Source organism: Numenius arquata, chromosome 2 (assembly GCF_964106895.1).
Source record: "Numenius arquata chromosome 2, bNumArq3.hap1.1, whole genome shotgun sequence".
Classification (NCBI taxonomy): Eukaryota; Metazoa; Chordata; class Aves; order Charadriiformes; family Scolopacidae; genus Numenius; species Numenius arquata.
In genome coordinates, this window is record NC_133577.1 from 43,991,611 (window position 1) to 44,016,978 (window position 25,368).

General features: G+C 38.0%; 1 protein-coding gene across 1 annotated transcript in view; it reads right to left on the bottom strand.

Moving 5' to 3' along the window:
• The window catches only part of USH2A (usherin), a 390,721-nt gene that overhangs the window by 220,452 nt on the left and 144,901 nt on the right, over positions 1–25,368 (bottom strand). The window contains exons 22-29 of the mRNA XM_074166292.1: positions 20,889–21,015; positions 20,397–20,494; positions 18,745–18,928; positions 18,104–18,234; positions 12,233–12,506; positions 9,026–9,229; positions 8,768–8,848; positions 6,404–6,589 (exon numbers count right to left, since the gene is read on the bottom strand). Of these exons, the coding sequence (XP_074022393.1) occupies positions 6,404–6,589; positions 8,768–8,848; positions 9,026–9,229; positions 12,233–12,506; positions 18,104–18,234; positions 18,745–18,928; positions 20,397–20,494; positions 20,889–21,015 (1,285 nt within the window). The remainder of the gene's footprint in view (positions 1–6,403; positions 6,590–8,767; positions 8,849–9,025; positions 9,230–12,232; positions 12,507–18,103; positions 18,235–18,744; positions 18,929–20,396; positions 20,495–20,888; positions 21,016–25,368) is intronic.

A 25,368-nucleotide genomic window follows, 5' to 3' on the forward strand; every position in this document is an offset into this window, starting at 1 on the left:
ATAGAGGTGTTTTAAGTGTAAAATATTTGCACAAGCCAAGATCTTTCAAGTAATTTCAAGTGCATGAAAGCAATGTCCAAGTAATTCATTAATAGTGTCACGTGGCAATCTGCCCAGCTGTGGTAAACCACTTGCAGGCCCCATGTATGTCCAAGTACCCTGAAGAAAAAAGCATTTTCTAAGAGCCACAAAAGACAGCAAACTCCCATTTTAGGCTCACCCCATCTGTGCAGGCACTCCCCAGCCTGTGAGGTGGCCATCCTGGGCTCCCAGACTGTGGGGAGCAGCCTGCCCCGGCCACCCCCAAGTGTTGTCCCAGGCTTTGCAGGGCCCCAAGCGAGCGGCACTGCGGGGCTTGGCCCTGGGGCTGCCCTGCGCAGACCCCATGCCTCCCAAACTCCGCCACAAGCAACAATCAGGGCCCAAAGGCTGGTTGCAGCGCCACAGGCTGCTTTGGCAGCGCCAGCTCGGGCCCAGCAGAGCTCTCCCTGAGAGGAAAAACCTCTCAGCTGGCGGCCTTTCTTTGAGCAGGGGCAGTTGACAGTCAGGCAGTGAGCTTGCCCTGGCCCTGCAGCCCCGCCGGCGAGCCTGGGACTATCAGTCACAGGCAGGAGGTCCCATCTCCTCCTCCGAGAGACTCCCTAGCTAGAGCGCTTTCAAAGCCGAGGAGCAGCCGAGCCACTTTGATTAACCATATTAAATCATTAAATTAACTTTTCCTGAGATATTCATCTGCCGAGCATAAAAGACTAAAAGGTGAAAAGTAATTATAAACACATGTCAAGGGAAGGAGGGAACATTCAGGGCATTCATTCAGAGGGGAAGCCGTCGACAATTTTGTCGTTATCACGTGTCTATTGTGGCAATGACACAGGCCGGAAGAACTGCAAAAAACCACACAAAATTAATAGAGTCATCTGTAATAGGAATACCAAAGCTTTGTGAATTCTTTTGCAGGATTTTTTTATTTAAATACTATTTGCAGCTTTTTCTAGCCTTCTTCACTGCCTGAAATTAGGAGCTGGAAATATTTAGAGGCTTGCGGATCTCCTGAATTCTACAATGACAGCAATCTGAATTATAAAATGTCTTTCTCATATGTGCCTGATAAGAGAAGTGTCAGAGGATTGTGATCAGAGGCAATCTGGTTAGAGGCAAGACAGCTGTGGAGTACTCAGGGGTTGATACTGGGGTCAGTACTGTCCAACATCTTCAATAATGACCTTGATGATGGGGGAAGCGTGTACCCTCAGCAATTTTATAGATGATACAAAAGGGCCACTAAGTTGATAAAGAGCATGTCTCTTATGAAGAGAGGCTGAGAGAGCTGGGACTGATCAGCCCATAAAAGAGAATTGTAGAATGGTTCGGGTTGGAAGGGACGTTAAAGATCATCTAGTTCCAACTCCCTGGCCACGGGCAGGGACACTTTCCACTAGACCGGGTTGCTCAAAGCCCCATCCAACCCAGCCTTGAACACCTCCAGGGATGTGAGGTGCTTCTCTGGGCAACCTGTTCCAGTGTCTCACCACCCTGACAGTGAAGAATTTCTTCCTAATATCTAACCTAAATCTACACTCTTTCAGTTTAAAACCGTTGCCCCTCATCCTATTGCTTCACTCCCTGATAAAGAGCTCCTCCCCATCTCTCCTGTAGGCTCCCTTAAGGTACTGGAAGGCTGCTACAAGATCTTCCCAGAGCCTTCTGTTCTCCAGGCTGAGCAACCTCAACTCTCTCAGCCTGTCTTCATAGGAGAGGTGCTCCAACCATCATCTTCATGGTCCCCCTCTGGACTTGCTCCAACAGGTCCATGTCCTTCTTATGTTGGGAGCCCCAGAGCTGGATGCAGTGCTCTTGGTGGGGTTTCACCAGAGTGGAGTAGAGGGGCGGAATCATCTCCCTGGACCTGCTGGCCACACTTCTTTTGGTGCAGCCTGGGATGCGGTTGGCTTTCTGGGCTGCAAGCACACATTGCCAGCTCATGTTTAGCTTCTCATCAACCAACACCCCCAAGTTCTTCTCCCCAGGGCTGCTCTCAATCCATTCTCTGCCTAGCCTGTATTTGTGCTTGGGACCGCCCTGACTCATGTGCAGGACCTTGCGCTTGGCCTTGTTGAATTTCATGAGGTTTGCACAGGCCTACCTCTCAAGCCTGTCCAGGTCTCTCTGGATGCCATCCCTTCCCTCCAGAGTGTTGACTGCACCACACACCTTGGTGTCTTTGGCAAACTTGCTGAGAGTGCACTCAATCCCACTGTCCATGTCACTGACAAAGATATTAAACAGCAACCATCTCAACACCCAACTCAATACCAATACCAAGGAATGCCACTTGTCACTTTGACACCATTTGGACGTTGAGCTGTTCACCACAACTCTTCCAGTGCAACCATCCAGCCAATTCCTTATCCACCGAGTGGTCCATCTATCAAATGTCTCTCCAACTTAGAGACAAGGATGGCATGTGGGACAGTGTCAAATGCTTTGCACAAGTCCAGGTAGATGACGTCAGTTGCTCTTCTTTACCAGTGATGTAATCCCATCGTAGAAGGCCACCAAATTTGTCAGACATGATTTGCCCTTAGTGAAGCCATGTTGGCTGTTACTGATCACCTCTTTACTTTTCATATGCCTTAGCATGGTTTCCAGGAGGATCTGCTCCATGATCTTGCCAGGCACAGATGTGAGACTGACTGGCCTGTAGTTCTTCACGTCTTCCTTTTTCCCCTTTTTAAAAATGTGGGTTGTTTCCCCTTTTCTAGTCAGCAGGAACTTCACTGGACTGCCACAACTTCTCAAATAAGATGGATAGCGGCTTAGCAACTTCATCTGCCAGTTCCCTTATGATTCATGGATGTATCTCATCAGGTCCCATGAATTTGTGCACCTTCATGTTCCTCAGATGGTCTTGAACCTGATCTTCTCCTACAGTGCACAGTTGTCATTCTCCCTGTCAAAGTCCCTGCCTTTGCCTTCTGTGACTTGGGCAGTGTGGCTAGAGCACTTGCTGGTGAAGACTGAGGCAAAAAAGTCATTGAGTACCTCAGTCTTCCCCATATCCCCTGGTGACCAGGTCTCCTGTTTCCTTCCAGGGAGGGCCCACATTTTTCCTAGTCTTCCTTTTGTCACCAACACATCTGTAGAAGCTTTTCTTGTGGCCCTTGACATCCCTGGCCAGATTTAACTCTGTCAGGACTTTAGCTTTGCTAACCTGATACCTGGCTGCTCAGACAATTTCTCTGTATTCCTCCCAGGCCACCTGTCATTGCTTCCACCCTCTGTAGGCTTCCTTTTTCTGCTTGAGTTTGTCCAGGAGCTCCTTGTTCACTCTTGCAGGCCTCCTGGCATTTTTGCCTGACTTCCTGTTTGTTGGGATGCATCGCTCCTGAGCTTGGAGGAGGTGATCCTCCTCCAGCTTTCTTGGGCCCCTCTTTCCTCCAGGGCTTTATCCCATGGTACTCTACCAAGTAGATACCTGAAAAGGCTCACGGTGATCTATCAATGTGTATAAATACCTGATGGAGGGAACAAAGGAGGAGGATGAAATATATTATCTTATCCAATAAACTCCTAGTTCAACAGTCAGAACCTCATTTTAAGGATTTAAATCTGCTGAATATTCCTTTCTTGGATGAAAATGAAAAAACAGTTTGACATTTTGAAGATTACAAGCGTCAGATTTTGAAGAATTTTGGTCCCTGAGGAGTCAGAAACAGGCATTTGAGATTGTGGTGTTATGTTCATTTAAAGACCTACTTTGCCTTTAATATTTAGCTCAGCTTTTCTTCTTCTTGACAAGGGTACAACAGGTTCTTCTGAATTTGACACACATAGGACAGCCTTCTAGAAAATGGGTAATACTATTAATAATTTTTTGTTACTGTGCCCCGGTTATGACTCAGGACCCTACTGCACAGAACAGATCATGGTAATTGCTCAAAAGAATTTGCATAAGTAAATACAAAACAAAACACAACAGATGGATATAAAAAGATGCAAAGAAAAAAATAAGCTAAAGGGTGTTGTCAGTGCCTTCAGATATATTTGCAAGCAGCAGATTAGGTGGTGCCTAGCCTTAATAATGAATGAAAAATCGAAGGAGGGTGTGATGAAGCAACCAGAGTTGCTTCATCAGTGATCCCACTGAGAGCCGTAGTGCTTTCCTCTCTCCTGTTGCATTAGCAAGCCTGGCTGTTGGGGTTACTGTAGCATCTTTTTGTGGAATTCAAGAAAGGAATTTCTAAAGAAATGTCCCTGAAATTAGGAAGAAAATAGGCAAAATCCCTCTTCTCAGCAAACTCAAAGAAAAAGTCTTACATTTGTGGGTAACCATTTCTCAATGTCCACAGACTAATCTATCTGTGTAGACTTCACTGAAATCAACAGGCTGAAAGTAAAATCATTTCAAGATCAGTGATTTAATTTTTCACTTGTCTCAGCTCTGACCTCACCATGAGGACATGAATTATGTATTTCATACAATGCCAAAATTGGAAAATACATAACTAAACTATTGGACAGCAGTTATAAATAACAAAAGGAAGCACTCCTTCCACACGCACAACTGAATTGGAAAACTTATTGCCAAAGTTACAGAAGCCAAAAGCATAAATGTATTAAAAAGAAGGACAATTCTCACACAGACCATTAAGCACGATGGTCCAGATGCAACTTTCAGCTCAGGAACTCCACAAACTACCAGCTGAATTTGTTTTAATAGGAAGAGTCACACTATGCTTAGCACATTTCTTACATTTTCTTCCTAAGCGTCTACAATCTGGTATACTGTCAGAGAGGTCAATGTTTGAATACAGCCATTCTTAAGTTCTTAGGGTCATTTTACTTTGCAGTATTCAACTGCTATCTGCTATAATAGACTAAAAAACCTGGGTCCATTTACTATCTCCATTTAATATAAAGGAATGTCTTATTCTTCTGCCTCCTGAAAGCTGCATGAGGATAACCTCTTACCTGTCCAGCCTGGTGTAGACTTTTGTAACCCTGACATAATCACGGCACAATGCCAACAAATTTAAATGAAATTTTGGTTCTGATCATCAGCTGTGAATAAGCTATCTATTCCTTATGCTTCTAATATAGTCTTCAATTTCTGCTAATATAATTTGTATTGCTTTACAGCATAGATGAAGAGTATTCAAATCAACAAATTCATCAATCACAGTAAGAGTAGAAAGCCCATGCAGTTTTGGTATTGTAAGCACATTATTCACAAATAGTCAATAGATTTCAAACTGAGGAAAATAAAATATGTGCATGTTTGCTTTTAAAACTGTATACATATGTTATGATAAAGAAACAACGCAAGACATATATACTTAAGTAAAAACACTAAGCACACATTACCCGGGCTTCAGGAAAGCAGCATATAATATACTGTCTTAAGGTTAAAGCACTGGATTGTTATATTACCTAAAGCTGAGCCAAATTAAAGCATCCACTTTGAGCATTATGTCATTAGCACTTTTTCAATTGTTATGAATACGTAATTATTTTTAGAGTGTATATAGACAAATCTATTAGTCACAGTTTCTTACAACGAAAGACATTGTACTATTGCCCCATTTAGTTATAACATAATTCAGACTGTTGTCGGTAACGTGCACCCTTCCCAAGGCTTTCTGTTAATAGAGAGCAGAAAGCCAGATGCACACTATCCTGACAGGAAGAGAGGTCCCAAAATGTTCTTTGTGCAGCACAGAGTTCAGTGTTTCCTCCTAAAAACATCCGCCTCCCATGAGTAAAAAGACCTAGACTCCAGGAAACATCGCAAGTGCAATAGCTCCTGTACACAACCCACAGCTCAACAGTGACCAAAGCACATAAATCCAAGGCCCTAGGTTCCTTCATTCGATAATAACACATCCCAGTGGTATCACGCAAAGCATCTAATGAACACAAATGTGTGCTAGTTCCCTCTGAAATCAGTTAGGTTTATATGATCAACATCAGGCAAGTATATCAAGTGCTTTCATACATCAGGTCAAATAGTATCTTATGTGACCCACATGTAGAGTTCATTTAGTTGAACTGGATGTAACAATAATGGAGGGGAAAAATCTCATATACTAAGCAAAAAAACCAAACAAATAAAAATCCCCAAAAAGCATCCTCCCCCAAAGCATCAATAGGTTGGGAAGGAATACCAAAGCAGTTAAATAAAACTGCTTTTCAGTATTTGAGTTGTATCTTAATTTCTATTGTTCTTTGAAGTCAGTACACTGCTATGTATGTGGATGTTAACACCAAATACTACCCTTCCAAACATTATACTTGCTGTATATACACAAAAATAGGCTAGTAATACTTTACGGTTCAACAAAAGGAGGTATAAGCATCCCATGTTATTAGATGTGCCTAAAACATGGTACTTAACAACATTTACCTGTGAGCATACTAGTGTCAGTAAGCTCAGCACTAGTGATGGGTACGTTGGGACCATCCTCTTCATATGCTTTCAAAATGTACTTCTCAATTACACCTATGACCCCAGCAGGTTTGTCCCAGGTGACCTCAATGCTGTAACCATTTATACTGTGAACTCTTGAGGGAGTTGGCACATTTTGTGGAACTGTAGAAGGATAAAATAGAAAATAGAGAAAATGGCAGTTCTAAGGAGACTATTGCCCCTATTCTTCACTTTTAATGGCTGCAGTAAATCAGACTCAACCATTAGCATAAATACAATTTATTAGAGTTGTAACTTTTCAGCATTGATTTAATATGACTGCACATCTTGAGCTATTCAGTTTAAGCTATATTTCAAAACCATCAAAACTCCATCTACATAACATTCCTTCTTGTCTTGTTGCGATTTTCCAAAAACATTTAATGTATCAAACATATTTAAGCATCACTCACAAAGAGGAGAGGTGGATTGTATGTAGCTAACAAGTTCAGACATTATAATCATACAACTGAACAAAGCAAGACAGTATTGCAACAGAGAAGGGTTTGGTATTAATATGTTAGATATCTAAGCCATAGAATGCCACAACTATGAAGCATTTCTAAAAACGTGCATCCTCATTTACAAAACTACTGCAAAAAATTTAAGCTTTTCCATTTATTTTCATATCTTCACAATGCCATACAACTGCCTGAGGGCAAAGCAGAGACTTGTAAGGGCTTTTTGCAAAATTCTTTGCTTCTGATCATTCCATATTATTAAAAGAAAAAAAAAAAAAAAGGAAAATGAAGATGTTTAAAAGAACTAGAAAGCCAAGCTCATATATGCATACAGTTGCTAATAAAAAAAATCATCCCATTTCCCATAACCTTTAACTATTTATTAGATATTCCTACATCAAGTAAAGGTCTGGCCAGTAACAACTTCATCACAGATGACTGCACAAGGGATGCAGAGGAAAGGCCCAAGGAACACTATGGCAGGATGATGGATGACGAGTTTGCTGTAAATGCATGTGGACTCCCTAGCCCCACTGATGATCATTGGCTCTTTTCACCATCAAAAACCCATTTTTTTGTAATTTTTTTGTTTAGTTTCACTAAATATGAATGCAGCCTTGGTTTTTTTATAAGAAGAGTACCAGAATGCAAAGTATAAAGATACCTGGAAGTTGTGATTCTTGTGTAAAGAAAGAATGTGACACACTAGGAAAGCTTTAGTTAGTACACTAATATATTGATTTTATTAGTTCTGAACTGTATCACAGGGCAAGGTAAGGTACTGTATAGCAGATGGTCTTCTCATAAGGGACATAACAAAACCAACTCAAAAATAATTAAATAGTGCAATTATTCTTCAACCCCCGGGAACACGTAGCTGCTTAATGCTGTGGTCAGCTTGCAAACATAAATTTGTGGTAAACCTTACAGTTGTCAGACAGTCGATATGAAAATATGCATTTATTTTCTCTCTTTTGGGTAGTACACAAAATAATGACAGTAAATTGTAGAAGAATGCATTTGCAAGTCCAATATTTACTCAGGTATTGTATCATTTTTTAAGATCATATATTTAAGATCTTGCATCGAAAGAATTTTATGCATTGATGGAATGCAATTAGGTTTCAATTTACAGAAGAGGGAAAGTTGGTTAAATAAAACATGCAGAACTTCAAATCTTCAAAAACTTGCTGGCTCAAAGTTTGCAAAAACACTGAACAGAAAGGCCCTTTAAATTTTCTTCAGTAAAATATAAGAAAAATTTTATCTTTAAGGTTCAGCAGGTATTATATTCCTACTTTGAAACCCTCTCTACCAGCCACTCAGCAGCACTGAGCAGCATACCCACACGCAGGTAGTATAAAGAAAAACTTTCACAAGACCTTATCCCTGACAACTACACAACCTCCTATCTTCCACAGGTTGTGAGGGATATCCCAGTGTTTCTTCTTCCTCTACACTTGATTTTGTATCACTAAGTTATATATAGGAAAAATACAGACTCGGGTAGTGTGAGTTTATATGTGCATATATGAACGTACCTAGATGCGTGGCTGTTCTTAGTCAATGCAGTTCAATCCTTTCACATTCTTTGCTTTTACATAATTTCATAACCTAATATATATCTGGAAAAGACCTTCAGTTATATGTGGAAAACACTTCCCTGAACACTTTATAGCTGAAGATTGTAATTTGGTACCTATTGAAAGCATTAAGCAGTTTCCTTTAGAAACACTATGAAACTTACACTACTAAAAACTGTTGTGGTGGGATTTTCTCGAACCTGACATTAGATAGCTAACTAAGAATGGGAACAAGTAAGCCTTAGAATTATACTTACCTGATTCTCTTGTACGAACACGGGTCCATACACTAGATACTGATCCTCCTTCATTTGTGGCAACCACCCTATACAAGTATTCTTCAAAGAACATAGAGAAGGATAAAGGAGAGTGAAAAAAAGAAAAAAAGAAAAAAAAACACTGAACAGGGTAATACACTAATACAGAATGAAAGAAAAATTATGTATTTCATAATGTATTATGTATTTCATATTCATTATGTATTACATTTCATTGGTAAGGAACCAATGTGTTACCTGTAAATGGTTGTAGACCACTCTCATAAACACTCTGCTCTTTTCCTCGGTATACTAGGATGGAGTCATTTCCCCTGCAGTTAACAGCACTGTCAGTTGATAGGCATCCATCCAGATTGACTCTGACAGCACTGCTGGACACAGATGCCAAGTTAACGACAGCACCTCGTGTAAATTTAACATCCTTCATGCAACCACCGAAACCTAGCAAACAGTAAGGGATTAGTATCACATAAAGAGCTTCAGTCATTAATTAAGAATCACTTTTGCTCCTTTCAATTCTATATTTTCAGCATTAAAGACTGTAAAGTGAATACGACATTCTGTCCTCTCTTACAAGATACTAAGCTGGTAAAAATTCCTGGTATTCTAGAGTCGAGTCCCTGCCTTACCTACTATACTTTTTGTTTTCTCATCTGTCACTTCTCTCTTTAAAATTATTACCATAAAAGTGACTCTGAATTTGAAAATCAGCTTTCTGTTGCTTGCTAATATTTTGTTAATATACACACTTCTTCAAACTGAGAAGACTATCTAGATTAAAAATATAATTAACTTCATGAGATCATAGAGTTATATCAATTTATCCTAATGGGGATATAACTGGTATGCTGCTTACAAACATACTCTAGGAACATAACCCCAAACTGTTCATTTAAAAAAAAAAAAAAAAAAAAGTCATTTTCTATTTATTTCTATATATACATATGTATATTTATGTATGTGTGTAACATTCCTATCAATATTACAAATAGGTTAAATTAGTTACCTGCAGTAAAAACACCACTACAAAATTTCAGGATGCAGTTGTTAAAATTTCTATATACTTCTGACTTAATTTACAAAGGAACTTAATAAATTGAATAGAAAATAGCTCTCAGATCTGAGTAAACTACAGTCATCGTGTTTAATGTAAAACAAAGTAAACAGTAACCAAGCTGAAGGCTTCAATTCACTGAAGAATTAACTTTGTAAACTAAAAATCAGCCTCACAGATCAATGCTCTTTTTTAGCTTTGTGAAAGCACCATATTTACTTTTATTTCTTTTATTACTGCTTGATAGCAGATCAGAATGGTATTTGTACTTAGCCACCCCATCTGAGAATCTAATATCCATACATAGTTCACAGAAAAAGAAAGGAGCACTGAAGGTGGACATCCATCTTGAATCATCCTCTAAAACACCTCCTTTCTCCACAACAGTAGGAATTTAGACATACTTCTTAAAATGAATACATCCTAATTTAAGCTCAGCTCCTACTCCACAGCGATCTGTTCAGCTTCCCAGGCACGAAAGAATTAGTCCAAGTCTGCACAGGCATGTTAATCATTAGACAAAATGAACAGTTGTTTAATTTGCAAAGGGATGCATTCCGTGTAACCTATTTTAATACGTTATTTTTAGTATCTTTTTAGCTGCATTTATTTGAAGGTTTCTGACTGTGTCAGCCAAGTATTCTTGTTTACTCTCAGGTAGCTGCAGAATAAGTAATGACAGTACAAGTTCTCACAAACATTCCTGCCAGGTCCCCTCCATCTTGACCTCTCATGAGGCCATGTGATGGGTCATGCAAAGGCTCACAGATTCTAGCTGAAATTTATTAAAATAAAGTTGTAACTGACATGGAGGTGGGGTGGGAGGAGAAGGCTACGTATCCTTTATTTGCGGTGGGTAAAATGATATCTCTTTATTCAAAATTAACTACCAAGCAGCCATTAATTGAGAAAACCTTTTGTAAATATTCATTAAACTGGGAAGGTCTCCTTATTCTACTATCATACCATTACATCATTATAGTCCTAAATAAAAGTATGTTTCAAAGCTGTAATGCCTAATCTTGCTCATTTGAATCTACATTTGGGACCACACAAGAATGTTTTTATCTGCAGAAGCCCTGAATATAAATTCACAGCCGCCATCTTATTTTGCAGCATGCTGAGGAGGCTTGGTGAAAAAAGTACTGTTTATTGGTGTGCCCCAATAAGCTCTTCAGACATTCACTTTAGACGTTATTTTGCCCTAGATTCTTTGTTCGCAGATCTCTTTGCTGCAGGAGTTGCAAATGCATCCAGTCATGAGGCTATACCATCTGCTACAAGGCAACACTGACAGGGTACGACTGGCTAGCTCTTTCGGGCCATAAATATTATGCAAACAGAACCTGAAGGAAGATTGTAATGTACGTGATACCCACAGCTGGAAGAATACTTAAAACAGTATTTTTGAGCTATCGGTGAATGCCAGTGCATAGATTTGATTCAATCTATTCTATAGCAATGAAATCACAAGGCTTCAAGGGAGCACTGCAGAGCTTACTTGAGTGCAGGCATTCAATGTGAAGGTGTGCATTCAAAGCCATTTATGGGATTCCCCACTAATCACTTAACTGACTGCTACTTATTTGCCCACAATATGTGAAAAATACACCATGACTGATGAGTACCTTAATAAGTAATGAAAAAACACAGCCAAACTGTAAACAGAGCTAGCTTAACTGACACTTTTTGACTACGTTTCATACAGCACATCCTTTGTGGAGGCCATTAGTATCAGGCTGTAATTAACGCTTTTCTCTTTTCCCTGGAAATTTAACCTGTTCCAGAAGAGAAAGGTCACAGTGATGGCTAAAAGCATGACCACCTCCTCTCCTGATGACATGGAAAACATCATGGTAATGTAGCCAAAATCCAAATTCACAATTTTAAGCTCACTTATTTTTTTAGACTAGAATCAGTATCACCTAAAAAGAGATTAATAAACTCCCAACAATTCTTCCCTGTGGCAGCATCCACTCTCATTACAGTGATTTAACCTATGTTTACTGTCTTCCACTAGTTTTGTATTTCAGATCTGCGAGTGACAAAAGTTGATCAAGTGAAACAAGTTTATCCGAACTGGCTTTCTCTGATGAAGATTTGAGATCTTCTGGTTGGGCACCTCAGATTACCATTTGCAACTCTATAGTTCCTCTCCTATGAGGTAAATTACTTTGCATATCATTGGGTTGAAAGAATTTTTATAGTCTTACAAAAGATCAGGTCTAAGAGAAGGCAGATGGGTAGGGATAACTGGTAGTTAAAGCAACAATGGGGAGAAAAAGTTCACGTTACATATTTATGAATTTACACTATCAGCAGCAGAATGCACACCTTGTGCATAACACCAGTTTTTACAAAAACATATGTTCTTATAGGTGTCACCTTACCTTGTTCTAAGCTCAGTTCTTTATAAAATTTCTGAATCTCGGGTGGGATTCCTCCTACATAGACCGGTGAGTTTACTTTCAGCTGTTGAACATGGGGTTCAAGCGTTTGCTCTCTCAGTTCATTCATACTTGCTGAAACTACAGAGCCCTCCTTGTTCACGGTGACTTCATTCCACTTTCCATCACAATAAGACAGTCCTAACCAGAGATCCACTTGTGTAAAGACAATGCCAGTTTTCAAAAAGATGTTTAATATTCCACTTTTCAGTTCAATCTATATATTTTAAAACAGAAAAAAGATTTTGAAAAAGACATCACATGCACAGCAACAACAGACAGTAATTTTAAAAAAATAATCAAGGGGGTCAATGATCAATCTTTATCAACTCTTATCTGAAGACAGAACGGCAGAAATTACATTAAAACTGCTTACACAAAACATGCTAAATATAGCATATTAGTTAACTCAGAATATAGGAAAATATATTCTGATGTTTTGACAACTCACTTTGTCACTAATGTCACTTAATAAAAAGAAAAGAAAATGAACCAGGACCATTTTGCCTTTCTTTTCTGAGAATGAGAAAACAGTATTTTATCTATCAATTCATTTTTTAGAAGAATGTAACAAGATAATAAGGAAATGAAATGTCAGATCTGATTAAGGTCTTTTTAATTGGCTGGTGAACTCAATTTCAAATTTTTCCAGCATACACTGATTCTGTATTTCATCCTTATTCTTCTAAATCTTGTAAGAAAATAATTGTGTTTGTATGTGCTTTTAAAAATTGATGTGCCAATTCTCTAATAGAAATATACTTTACTTAAATTCTCACTGCAGAAGTTTCCAAATGCTTTATTGCAAGATACTTTATCCTAACTGAATGGAACACAAATGGGCTGTCGGTAAATTGGCAGGTATAGAGCAATAACCACTTAGATGACGAACTTGTGGTTGAAAAATATGGGCGTGTTCACAAAAAGGCATTTCTGTTTCCAGGCCAAAATCTTATTAAGTGAAATAAAAACTACAGATTTAATATAAATGTTTATCATCAATAATGACAAGCTGACATATTTCGATTACTGATAATATTAGTATTGCAGTATTTGTAATTGGATTGCATTTCCTTAACAGGGACCCCATCTGAAGAAAGAACTCAGTACTTGATATGTCATGGGCATCATGGGCAATACAGGTCCTGTTCCAGAGTGCACACTGACTGCTCATGAGACAGAGGGATTTGGTTTATTTGTTTCTTTGGGACCAGAACTTTTCATATTTCCATGAGTTCACAGCCCTTTGTAGCTAAGGACTCTACAACAGAAGTGAAGGACAGATCATGGCATCAATGCTGATGGGAATAGCTTGAAACAGTATTTCATTGGACAAGTCACTGTTTTTCTTCACTGATGAGAATTAATACAGAGCACACTGTGCGAGCGTGAAGGAAGTGTTTCAGCTGCATGACTAAAGCGGTATGCCAGCAAGTCTGCCAGACCTGGAAGCTGGAGAGAGGACATGGTGTTTGACATAGGGTCACTACTCAGCACATCCCTCTTCCACCTTGGCATAGCCTAAAAGCAGGCAGAGAATGATGCTTGTGCTTTTTATGATGACTTGGACTGACATTTAGAATGCCCAAGTGCAGCTAGAGATAGAGAACCACTGTTCACTTTGAACTGTTCTGCATGATGAAGATAAAAGAGCAAAGTCCTGCATACATCCAGTATTTACAGATCCTCCTCTCTGGTACTGAGCGCAGGTTCAGAAAAACAAGAGATAAATTGTTTGCTTCGGATAAAATTCTGGAACCCCTTTAAAAACATGCTTGATTGTTAGTCTGTCCTTGGAAAATATATTATGACATTAAACCAAAAATGCACTAAGATCATCTTATTCTTCTGCCAAACATGTTAGTTACCATCTCTCAACAGAACAAGACAATTTAGCATCATTATAAAGGCATTATATCATAGCTCTAAACCTGAGCATGTTCACAGTTTAATGGTCAAAAGCATACTTGCTTTTTAGTATTTGAGGTACAAATATTAAGCACCACTGCAAAGTTTTGTTAATACTGTTGTCTGTGCACGTTTCTTATTTTGATATACCTGGGCACGCAAGGGTGGAATTAGGAAAGCCAAAGCTTAGCTTGAATCTGAGAGAGGACATGAAGGGCAAGAAGAGCTTCTACAGGCACATGGGCAGGTTCAAGAAGCAGCTGGTTACTAGTGGCATCTCTCAGAAATTGATGAAGAGACTGATTCTGATAAAAAATTTATTAATGACCTGGGCAGCAGGATGGAGTGGACTCTCAGCAAGTTTGCAGTTGATATCAAAGGGGGTTGGCCACTGGTGTTCTATACATAGAAAGCAGCTTTGAAGAAAAGGACTGAGGGTCAAGATGGATTACAAATTGAACACTGGTCAGCAATGTACCTTCGAAATGATGAAGGCCAGCCATGCACTGGGCTGTATTAGAAATAAGGTAGGCAGTGGGTTCGAGGACATGATTCTTCCCCTCTATTCATCACGTGGAAGACCACATCTGGACTACTGTATTCAGTGGTGGACATTCCAGTATAAGAGAGAGTACCAAACTTGAGTTGGTCTGTGTTTAGCAGAGATTTGGTATTAAACTTCCTCAAAAGGTCCCTTCAACCTAAATTATTTTTTGCTTCTGTTTTTTCCTTCTAGTGAGTTAGACAGTCCCTACCTCACTCAATCTGCTTATAAACATATGATTTTGAAGATGAAAGGAATATCCAGCCATAGCTCTGAGAAACAAAACTCGGATAGAATAGGGGCTGTACGGGAGACTGAATGGCACTTTGCCATCCAAAACAGTCTCAACCAATGTTGAGCTACAAGACTGATTATGGCTTGATCTCCTTTGAACTGGGAAGTCATCCTGAGGTTCAGGGGTATCAGCAGAGACAAGCAAGAGACTTGACAATGACAAATGTGATCCCTGTCAATGAAAAAGTATGTGGTCTTGATGTTGAACTGGGCTCTCCGGTTCAAAATCAATAAGGTTAAAGAGATGTTCTGTACTGGTACCAGCCCTGTTCAGACTGGCCAGCCAGAAGGTAGAGGCCCAAACACAGACTCCGCAATAGTCTCCTCAGAATCAGTCAGTCTTTAATAGCAAGGGAATAGAAATCTCTTCCTCACAACAGACAGAGAAATCACTGGTGACCAATAGGTATATAACCTTCACGAGTCCCACATAAGTACCAGTCACTTCTTCGCTAACAAAAAGATTTTGACCTTGAGTCCCCAAAACACTTAATTCACACCCCTCCTAAGCTCCATCAACAGGTAACATTTTCATCTCAGACTGGTTATTTTACTTCATGCTTGTGCCACTGTTGCACATAAGATTTGCAGGGCTTAGGCTTTTTCTGCTGTTGAAGTGGTCAGCATCAAAATCAGTAATGTGAACTCTACCAGCGGTCACAGTACTTTCATTCAACCAAAAACTCATGAGGAAACACATGCCAGAGTCAGAGCTAGTGATTTGTACTAGTTTCTCTGGTCACAGTTTGCTCATAATTATTGTGCTTGGATCCAGCAAGAATCAGATTGACCTCTCCAGCTTGAGTTAACTCTCACAGCACAGAAGTCATGGAAGAAGTGACCTTTACACAGAGCATCTTTCTAGGACATAATTTTTTCTTAGGCAGAAGACAAGACAGAGTCTTTGGCTATTTGGTAAAAGGCCAGCCATGTGCCTAGTTTAGTCATTCCAAAACTATAAAGCTAATAAGAGAGCTGCAACTATGCAAAGGGAAGGGTCAGGGAATAGCATCTTACACTGGCACTCAGGATAAGCGGTATAGCTTCTAATCTGTTTTGCAGTGCAAGTGTCTCCTGACCAAAGATCCTGACAAAGACATTGTAGCTCATGCGCAACATGCTACACATGTCATTTTCACTTTCTATTAACCTTTTTGTGAGCTCAAGTGTATGGAAAAAACTTCTGTCGTCATTATGTATGTGCAGAACACGAAGTTGCAAGGGTTAGAAAAGCCTGCATGTACTCCTCCTCTCTAAAATTCCTCATCTTAAGGCTATACAGATGTTGAGGCCAGGAGTAAAGTTCAATAAAAAAAAATTACTTGATGTAGGACAAATGCTAAGAAAATTATCTGACCAGTTTTCAGTGCTAAAAATAATGTAAATATAATACCACTAAAAATCTGGAAGTAGGAATAGAGAAAGGTGATTTGCCTAACTAGTTTGTGGCTTTGACTGCACTTTCAATTTAGTAAGTGCCCTTTTCCCTTTACAGTCAGAAGCTATTTTCTCGTATTTGTTAGTCTTTCACAGAGCAAGGGGAAGGAACAAGGATCACATACCACAAGAATCTCCAGAAGAGCCCAAGCCCTATGTTTGTCCCTGTGAACACCATTCATATAAATAGTGCCTCTGTACTGTGAATTACACACATACAAGTCTTTTAGAGTGGGACAGTAGTGTCTGCATAGCATCTTATGCCATTAGCTCATGATCTTGGTCATTACTTAAGGGCGAAACTAAAGTAGTAATGTGTAATTAGCCAGAATTGTTATTGGAACTCATAATTTTTGGACTAAGGCTGCTTGAAAAAGAGGAAGCAAACAGGTCTAGCAGAACTCAAAATCCAGGAAAAAATGATCTGCTATGAAAGGCAGTAATATGAAAAGTGAAAAACAAGTAATAATTGACCTGAAAAGCAGAAATATATATTTATACATTTTATGTCAGAAGTTTAAAAGAAAAGGCACATTAGATATAATGCCATGCAATAAAACAGTCTGTGACATGACAGCCATTAGCAAAACAGTGGCAAAATAATAAATAGATAAATGAAATTCAATAAAAACGCAGAAAGGGCAGATTAGGTCATAAAGAGTGACAATATTCTCAAAAATTTCAAAATGTAAATGATTGCTTCTTGGACCAACTAACAAGAGATAGTACTTTCAATGTAGTACCTACTAGTTGGTGCAAGCAGTAACTATAGTTGATCCACTAAGCAATGGTGACCACAGTCTAATTACATTCAGAATTGGGGGAAGAAAAAATGAAAATTCTTGGGGGAAGAAAAAATGAAAATCCAGAGCCATGTAACTAATAAAAAAAAAAAAAAAAATGGAAAAGCTCTAAAAAATACATTTAACCTTAAACAAAATCCTGGAAAAGATGGAGGTACGAGTACTTTTGAGCATAAAACAGTCTTATTTAACAGACACCAACAAGAAAGTTTATAGGCATTTTCTCAGAAACGTCCCCAATACAGGATTTGCAGAGCTTCCTCTACAGTGTTGGGAAAACAGCGATAGGGATGAGACAGGATTAAGCTGGACCACTAATTTCTGTCTATATAACAATCCTTACATTTCAAATCAAGGAAATCGTATTGCTTATAAAAAAATACATGTGCCTTACAGAAAAAGCTTTATTAGGACATCGGACAATTTCCATCATGAACTTTTTGATTTACAATTTAATTGATTTTGTTCTAGTATGAGAACCAGGAAATTGGGTAACTCAATACTCTCCCAGGAATGAACCAAAAACTTCTAATGCACAGCTGTTATTCTCTTTTCTAATCACTTCTAAAGCAGCAAAGAGAGTAATTCTGCTTTTCATATATTCATATACTGATATCTTTCTTATTTATGATATAAATAACAGGTAACCTATTCTGAGCATTTGTCGGAGCTTTTTTCTCCCCTTATATTTTGCTGTGCACAAGCATTTCAAAATAAGTAAACCACAAAAATAACATGGTTTGAAATTTCTTTAAATGCTGGACATATCTTAGTAGACAAAACTCACAGGTCATATCTGAATACAGTTATTTGTATTTCTGAACTTACTGCAAGATAATCTGGGCCATCTTTATTGTAAACAAACAAAAGCAATCCATTCAGTTGATCTGTTCTAAATTTGAATGAGATCTCAAATTCCAGTCCACCACTGAAAACACCTGAATACAGTTCCAGGAACCCTTGAAAGAAAGTCAATACATGCATAAGTTAATCAAATACATAAACAAATAGGTTCAAGAAACAAAACCCAAAAATCTAGGTTCTACTTTCTACTTTGAAAAGAACTCAGAGGTTTCGAGATTAAGGTTTAAAACTTTGTCACTCAGCTTTGTAAAGGACAGTTGTCCATAATGTACTGCAACAAACCAAAATGGTGCAATTTTCTGAACTTTGCTACCTGGCATTTTTTGATACATTATAGTCATCTATGTCTCTAGAAAAGTGAAACTTCTCCTTTTATGTGTGTATCAAATCTGCATTCAGTTACAGCAGCAGCACCTGTCTGTGAATGCAATTCCTCTTCCATGCAGTAGTCTTCTGTAAACCCAGAAACCAGATTTGAAACCATTCAAAAATAATCCTATATAACAAAAACTGCTTTGAAAAGCAGATCTCTGCTATACTTTTGATATGATCACATTTTATATCTCAAGGGCATACTGGACTAGTGCAATCGTACAGCAAATTACCTTTGCCAAGAAAATGTGCTCCTTCGGAGAGGACAATGGGGCATCCTTCCCACATATGATAGACATTGTTTTGCTCTTCAGCATCCCGCCAGTTCAAAGATTCCCAGTTTTCATAGGGAGTATGCACTTTTTTCAAAAATATGTCACTGAGACATCCCACAAATCCTTTCCGGACTACCATCTTCTTCCCTGCAGAAAAGGAAAATAATTTTTAAGCCAATCACCTGCAACTAAACACAGGGATCAATTTGTATGTTTTATACACACTCACCCTATTGTATATGTGCATGTATGCATTGAGAATCAATCACTTCATAAACCTAGTCTCTAAGCTAAATCCAGATTTCTGAACAGGTCAGCGGCTACTGCTATGTAGCTGGAAAATATTAAACTTTTTGAGATTTTGCATACAGGTGCCTTCAAATCAACAGCATAGTTCTACTCCATGAAGATTCCAAGGAAAGTTTTCAGGTTTATCCTGTTTAAACAAAACAATAATCGTGAGGAAAGGCCTGCATCTACTGAATATAAAGAAACTGTTGCAAAAGCTCAGGCAGATGAATACCATTCTAGAAGCTCCATCAGGAAGTTTTTCTTTCCCCGTTTGGATTAAAAAAGGAAAAAAAAAAAAAGCAGTTCATGGCTTCTATCTCTTTTTCTTTACTGGAAACAAAAATATAAAGCAGGATTTTATAGATAGCATTCGCTTGAAGGATATTTAGAGTTGATCTCATTTTGATTATTTAGTTGAGGTTTTCGATGGAGGCATCTTGCATTCCTTTATGAACCAAAGTTTTTGAACAACATATGCACATATTTCTGGGTTTAGTAAACTGAAAAAAAGGAGGATAGAGGAACTTGTACTCTAGTGTACCTCACAAGAAGTCATCAACTAGATTTCACGTCCTTATCAGTGTTGGGAATACAAACTTAAATAAGCAATTTGGTTTTCAGGTCTATATAAAAAAGAAAAAAAAAAAAGAATAAGCCTGGATATGAACCCACTGAGAACAGCTGATTGTATACTGGTTTTGTATGCAGTCACCTCTCTCTTATCTGCTGGTATATACTCTTGACATATAGACCAAGGTTATATATGAAGATGTATGTTTATTGATTCTGTGAAAGCCAGCTCCAATCCAGCTCCATATAAATACAGTTGTAGAATACAGATATATTCATAAACCACTGAGTTCAATGCGACAACCCCTGAAAGATCCAAACTCACACCAAAAAAGGCCAGCATGTTGTATCCCTGCATCCAGGTGGGATGCATAATCCTGTACTTGAGCTAATAAAAACAAATTGTATGTGTATTTTGGAAAAGAATTTGGGAATCTAAAATGTAAAACATACCCATAAGTTTCTCACACATAACAGTTCTGTGTAAAAAAATTCATTAAAATGTACACAGACCTCATACACTTCTTTACTGCCGATGAAATCAGCTATATAGATATTTCAATCTATCCCAAAAGATAAAATTCAAGAAACTGTACAGATTTATTTTTTATTTAAAAAATATGTAAATAATTATGCAAATTAAGTAGTGTCCTCATATTTCTGACACAACATCAATACGGCCTACAGGACTGGAAAAACAGTCAGTGCCATTCTATAGGATTCGTTATACCACAATCATACTCACCTACATCCTTTCTTACAATAGTATAGCCCTGTGGAAGTCCTCCAACAAAAACTCCTGTGTTCTCTCCAATAATGGTACTGCCACTAGTTGCCAAGGAAAAACCTGAACAAAACAGGTCATTATTCTTCTGTTCAATGCTTTCAACAGATTTTCAAGTCAATAACAGAATATTGATATTTGATAAGATAGGCTAATGTAACAAAATATCCTAACGCTTTCCCATACATATCCTGAAAATATTTACAGCTCCATTTTACAAAGGAATATTAACACAATCATAGGTTCGCAAGCACAAAAAAAACCCCTCCTCCCCACTTAGTATTAAATCATCAAAGACTCACAATGGACAGATACCTCAGACACACAGAAAAAACAGTAGTGATTTTGTCAGAAAATTGAGTGAATTCTTAGCTGTATGGATAAACACAGGTAGCGGAAAAGTAAGCAAGTGAGCAATACCCAAAATAATAAAGCAAAATGAAACTGAATTGATTACCTGTGTACTGCCCATCCACTGTGATGTTTCCCAGTGCTTGAATTCTTGTAGCAATTATTTGATGCCAACTGTTATCGTTGTACTCTCTTCCACCATCATTAGTTGGAGTGACTGCTACTGCAGACCCCTTTTTAACAGAAGAATCTGATTTAGAATATCACGAAGGGAAGATTTAGAATTATACCTTACTTTATAACACTCTATGGTATATAACATCTTAAAATAAAGACAGAAGTCCTCTGTTTAACTTCTTTTGGAATACTGAGTGATTTTTAGGAGTGATTTCCCACTAAATTAACCTCAAATAATAAATGAGGGATCAAGGATCCAGTTTAGTTTCTATTAAAAAAAGAAAATCATGTGCAGTTCCTCTGAAAAAGACAAGGAAAAGGCACAAATTATTAAGGATCATGTCACTCATTTCTTATTTTTTATTTACTTTTTTAATTAAGTCTCTATTTAACTATTTCATAAATTGCTGTGGTTGTGAAGTTTGATGGCCATGATTCAATGTGCCATCCACAGAAATCCAGCAAGATTGTTGACTGCAGCACCTGTCTACAGGAAAGGACCCAAAAAATAGATGTATTTGTAGGACAGTATAAAGATGCATGTTCTGTCCCTGTTAACCCTTCTGTTATCAGAAGGACTTGAATTTTTAGGTGAGAGATTCAGATAAAAAAAAAAAAAAGACAGTTATTGAGGATGCTTTCACTGCACAAGGGATGCTTGCAAAAAAAGTTTTTTATTTAAAATTAATGTATTTCAAGAGTTTTCCTGAGATTTATATCTGAATAATCTTCTAACTTCCCAATAATTCCTGTAATATTGTCTCAGGACTTTGTATTGCTCTTAAACCATCTGGGAACTCGAAGTTATTCTGTTGAATTCATAAAAATATAACTGTCCTATGTAGCAGGCAACTACTGAATGAAAAACATTTCTTTGCATTGGCACTACATAATATTAAAGAATTATGACCTCCACAGTTACTTTATGGCTTAAGACAGGCTTCAAAAAAACAATTTCCAAAAAATATGTAAAGAGAAATAAAATGTTCCTTAAGATTTGGGGTTCTAGCTTGTTACTTTACAGCAGCAAACCAGAAAGTTCATATTCCCCACCCCCGATCTTCTAGTATTCTTTCTGGCTCAAGGACTTTAGAGATATGCATATGAAGAAAACCTGTTGATAAAAACAACCACCTATTTGGATTAATACTAAAAGTCTTGTTAAAATTAGTATTATGCCATTAGTGATGTTCATCTATCAGAAACCGCTTGTCTGCATACAGATTTGTGAACACAGTATACATTTTACAGTACATTTTGAATTGGCAATTGTCACTATATATCCAACATATGAAAAAACATATGATGTGTACATATGTACACAATTACAGAAAAAAATAATTTCTCATTAATATTTACAGCGTGTTTCCTACTCCATTCAGCCAACATCTTGGGACTGAGGCAGTTTGTACAGCGATCCTCTGTCCCATGATAACAATACAAAGCTATATATCCTTTCATACTAATGTGCACTTTTTCATATACTATTTTTTATTGTCTTCTCTCCTATTTCAACATTTTAATATTTTACAAACACACATTTCATTATCGTAGTTTAATAATTAAAACCAGAACTGGTGTCATGCCCAATTAATGTGCCCTGGTAGCATGCCCATTAGTTTTTCCATTAGTGAATTCAACAATACTAATGGGATTACTAGCATGGGATGCTAATTGGGCGTGACATAAGAAACTGGCTTACTTCTTAGCATACCCTTGCTAATGATGAAATTAATGAGCATTTTATTAAATGCTGTCTCATCAAAGTGTACTTAGTTAGCGTTAAAATTGTTACAAACGATGCTGCATTCTAAAGATCAGGTGCCTGAATAAGTGGTTCTTCATATTATGTTTGGCAACAGTCTAGAGCATTAACAGTTTTATACATCAGAAACCACATTTATTTGTAACCAATTCAATCTGGGACCACAAAACTGTATGTGCTAGCCTGTGTTTAATTTCGGGGGGGGGGGGGGGGGGGGGCAGGGAAAGAAAAAAAAAGAGATGGTGTTCAGGGTTCAGGTCACACTGCTTTGGAGGCCCCTGTATGACATTTTATCCAGAATTGCCTAAGTGACTCTGTGATCATATTCAAATATCCTGTGTGAAATGGCTTGTTATGCATTTTGGAAAATCACACACATGGAACCAAATCTGGATTAATTTACTGAGCCATACAATAAGTCTTAATTTTTAGTAGCTCTCAGTAATAACTAAGTAAATATAAATCTCTGTGGCTCTTCATGCTGATGTTTACATTCGTAAAAATATATAGAAACATCACAAATATGGATCCTCAAAGATACTGTCCAGGTGGAACGTAACTACACTTCTCCCAGTCAAGTTTTTTCAGTGCCCAAACCCCTACCACTGGGAAGGTGAACAAGTACTGAAGTTTTGCCAATGCCAAGCAGCAGGGTATAGTTGGGATTCATAGCTAGGTGTTGTCCACCTTCTTTTTTTGAGGGGAGTAACAGCTCACCGTCAGACTGTGCCTACTACTGCCTTTGCATGAGCCAGAGGCAACAAGAAAAGGATCTGGTGTTCATCCTTTTTGCTGTAAAGTTTAGTAAACAGATCATCTTCTGCAATGGAAGAGCTGGATTCAATTCCCTCCATATTGTGAGGAGAATTCCAATACTCTTATCCTCAGACTGTCCTAATGACTAAGGGAAAAGGTGCTCCAGATTGGCCTCGAATTTCCACTGTTAGTAATTTCACTTTGTATAAAATATTCAGTGCTTCCCTGGGGAAAAAAAATAGAACAAATGACCTGTAGCCACTGAAAGATAACTATACATTTAGCTAGAGTTGATTGTGTAATTTAGGGGTGGATGTAAAAGGCATTATGATGAGAAGAAACTCCACAGACAGCTGGAGGTTTGCTGGCACACTGAGTTTGGAGGAAGGTCTATGGAACAATTTGATTATGCAGACAAGACTGAGGAAGACATTTGTTAACAAAAAAACTCATGCTTCCCAGACCATGAGTAGAAACCCGCGAAGAATGACAGTAAAACAATAAGAAAGGAAAGAAGAGCAGCTAGAAAACACAGAAGGGAGACAAAAGAGACGGTCAGGCAACAGCCAGATGCATGGTGGTGTGCATAAAGTTGAGAGAAGTATGACTGGACGGGAAGAAAAGGATTTGAAATTAACGCTTAGAGAAGGAAGTTAGGCTATGGAAGACTCCCCGCTAAGAAGATTTGGCAGGACTATCCCCAGAGCAGATACAACAAAGAGAAAATGCGCTGCTGATCATTAGCAAAGATACATACCAGAATCCTGAAAGGGACTGAGGGTAAAAATAATTAACCTGTGACAGGACACAGCTGGAAGGGAGCACACAGTATTACAGAAAGCTGCTCTAGATAAAAAGCAGCAGAGTCACAATTATCATCAAAAAGAATTTTTGCAGTTTTTAAGAGACAGAAGAGCACAGAGGCAAGGCCATAAATGCTTATCATATATGCCACAACAACTATTAAAGAAAACAATGCATAGAACCTGTTTAAGAAATCACATGATATCAATAAGAAGTAATTAAAGCGTTTGCACACTAATGCAAACTGTGATACACAAATGAAGGATTAAGAATTGCTGCTACAGAATATGATACCTGATACCTATAACTGAAGTTATAGGATAGGAATAGCAAATAATGGCAAAAAGAAAAAAACTATGTAGAGAACACAGAAACAAAGGTAAAGATAGTAAGGTACTATAGCATGCTAAGGATATCGAAGACTGAAAAACTTCTTTAACTGAATTTTCACAGGTAAAAGTTTTAGAAAAACATGCTAAAAAAATTATATTGATGTAGGCCACAGTACCGATGGTGTTAACAAGAAATTAGAAAGCATTAGCTTTCAAGATATATCTGCAGTAAATCAAATGTTAAGACCTACACTATTCCTGAATGCCTTGAATGAAAGATTTTATTTTTTTTTCTACAAACACTCACTGAACCAGCCATATAGGCTATTTTAGATATTATAAAAGAAGGGAACAATATGGAAGTACTGCTCATAAAAAACAGCATGGGACAGTTGTCCCAAGCTGAGTCAAATGAAACACAAACAAAAATATATTCATAAACAAGTAATTTGTTAAAATTCAAGATAGCAACCATTGAAAATATTGCTGAACTAAGTTGTTCTAGGAACTGAATATGGGCAAAACCTGGCATTTTTTACAGTTAAAAGACAGGGGCAAAAGGGAAAAAAAAAAAAAGAAAAAAATGAAAGCCCTAAGCCAGCCACTCTTCCACCTCTCCCCCTTCCTTCCCATCTCCCAAATACTTTGAATCTAAACAAATAAAATATCTTCTAGGGAACGAGTCCAACCTAGCTGACATAAAGCTACTTCAGAAGGAGCAAATCTGCAGGAAGGGCTAGGAATACCCCTTG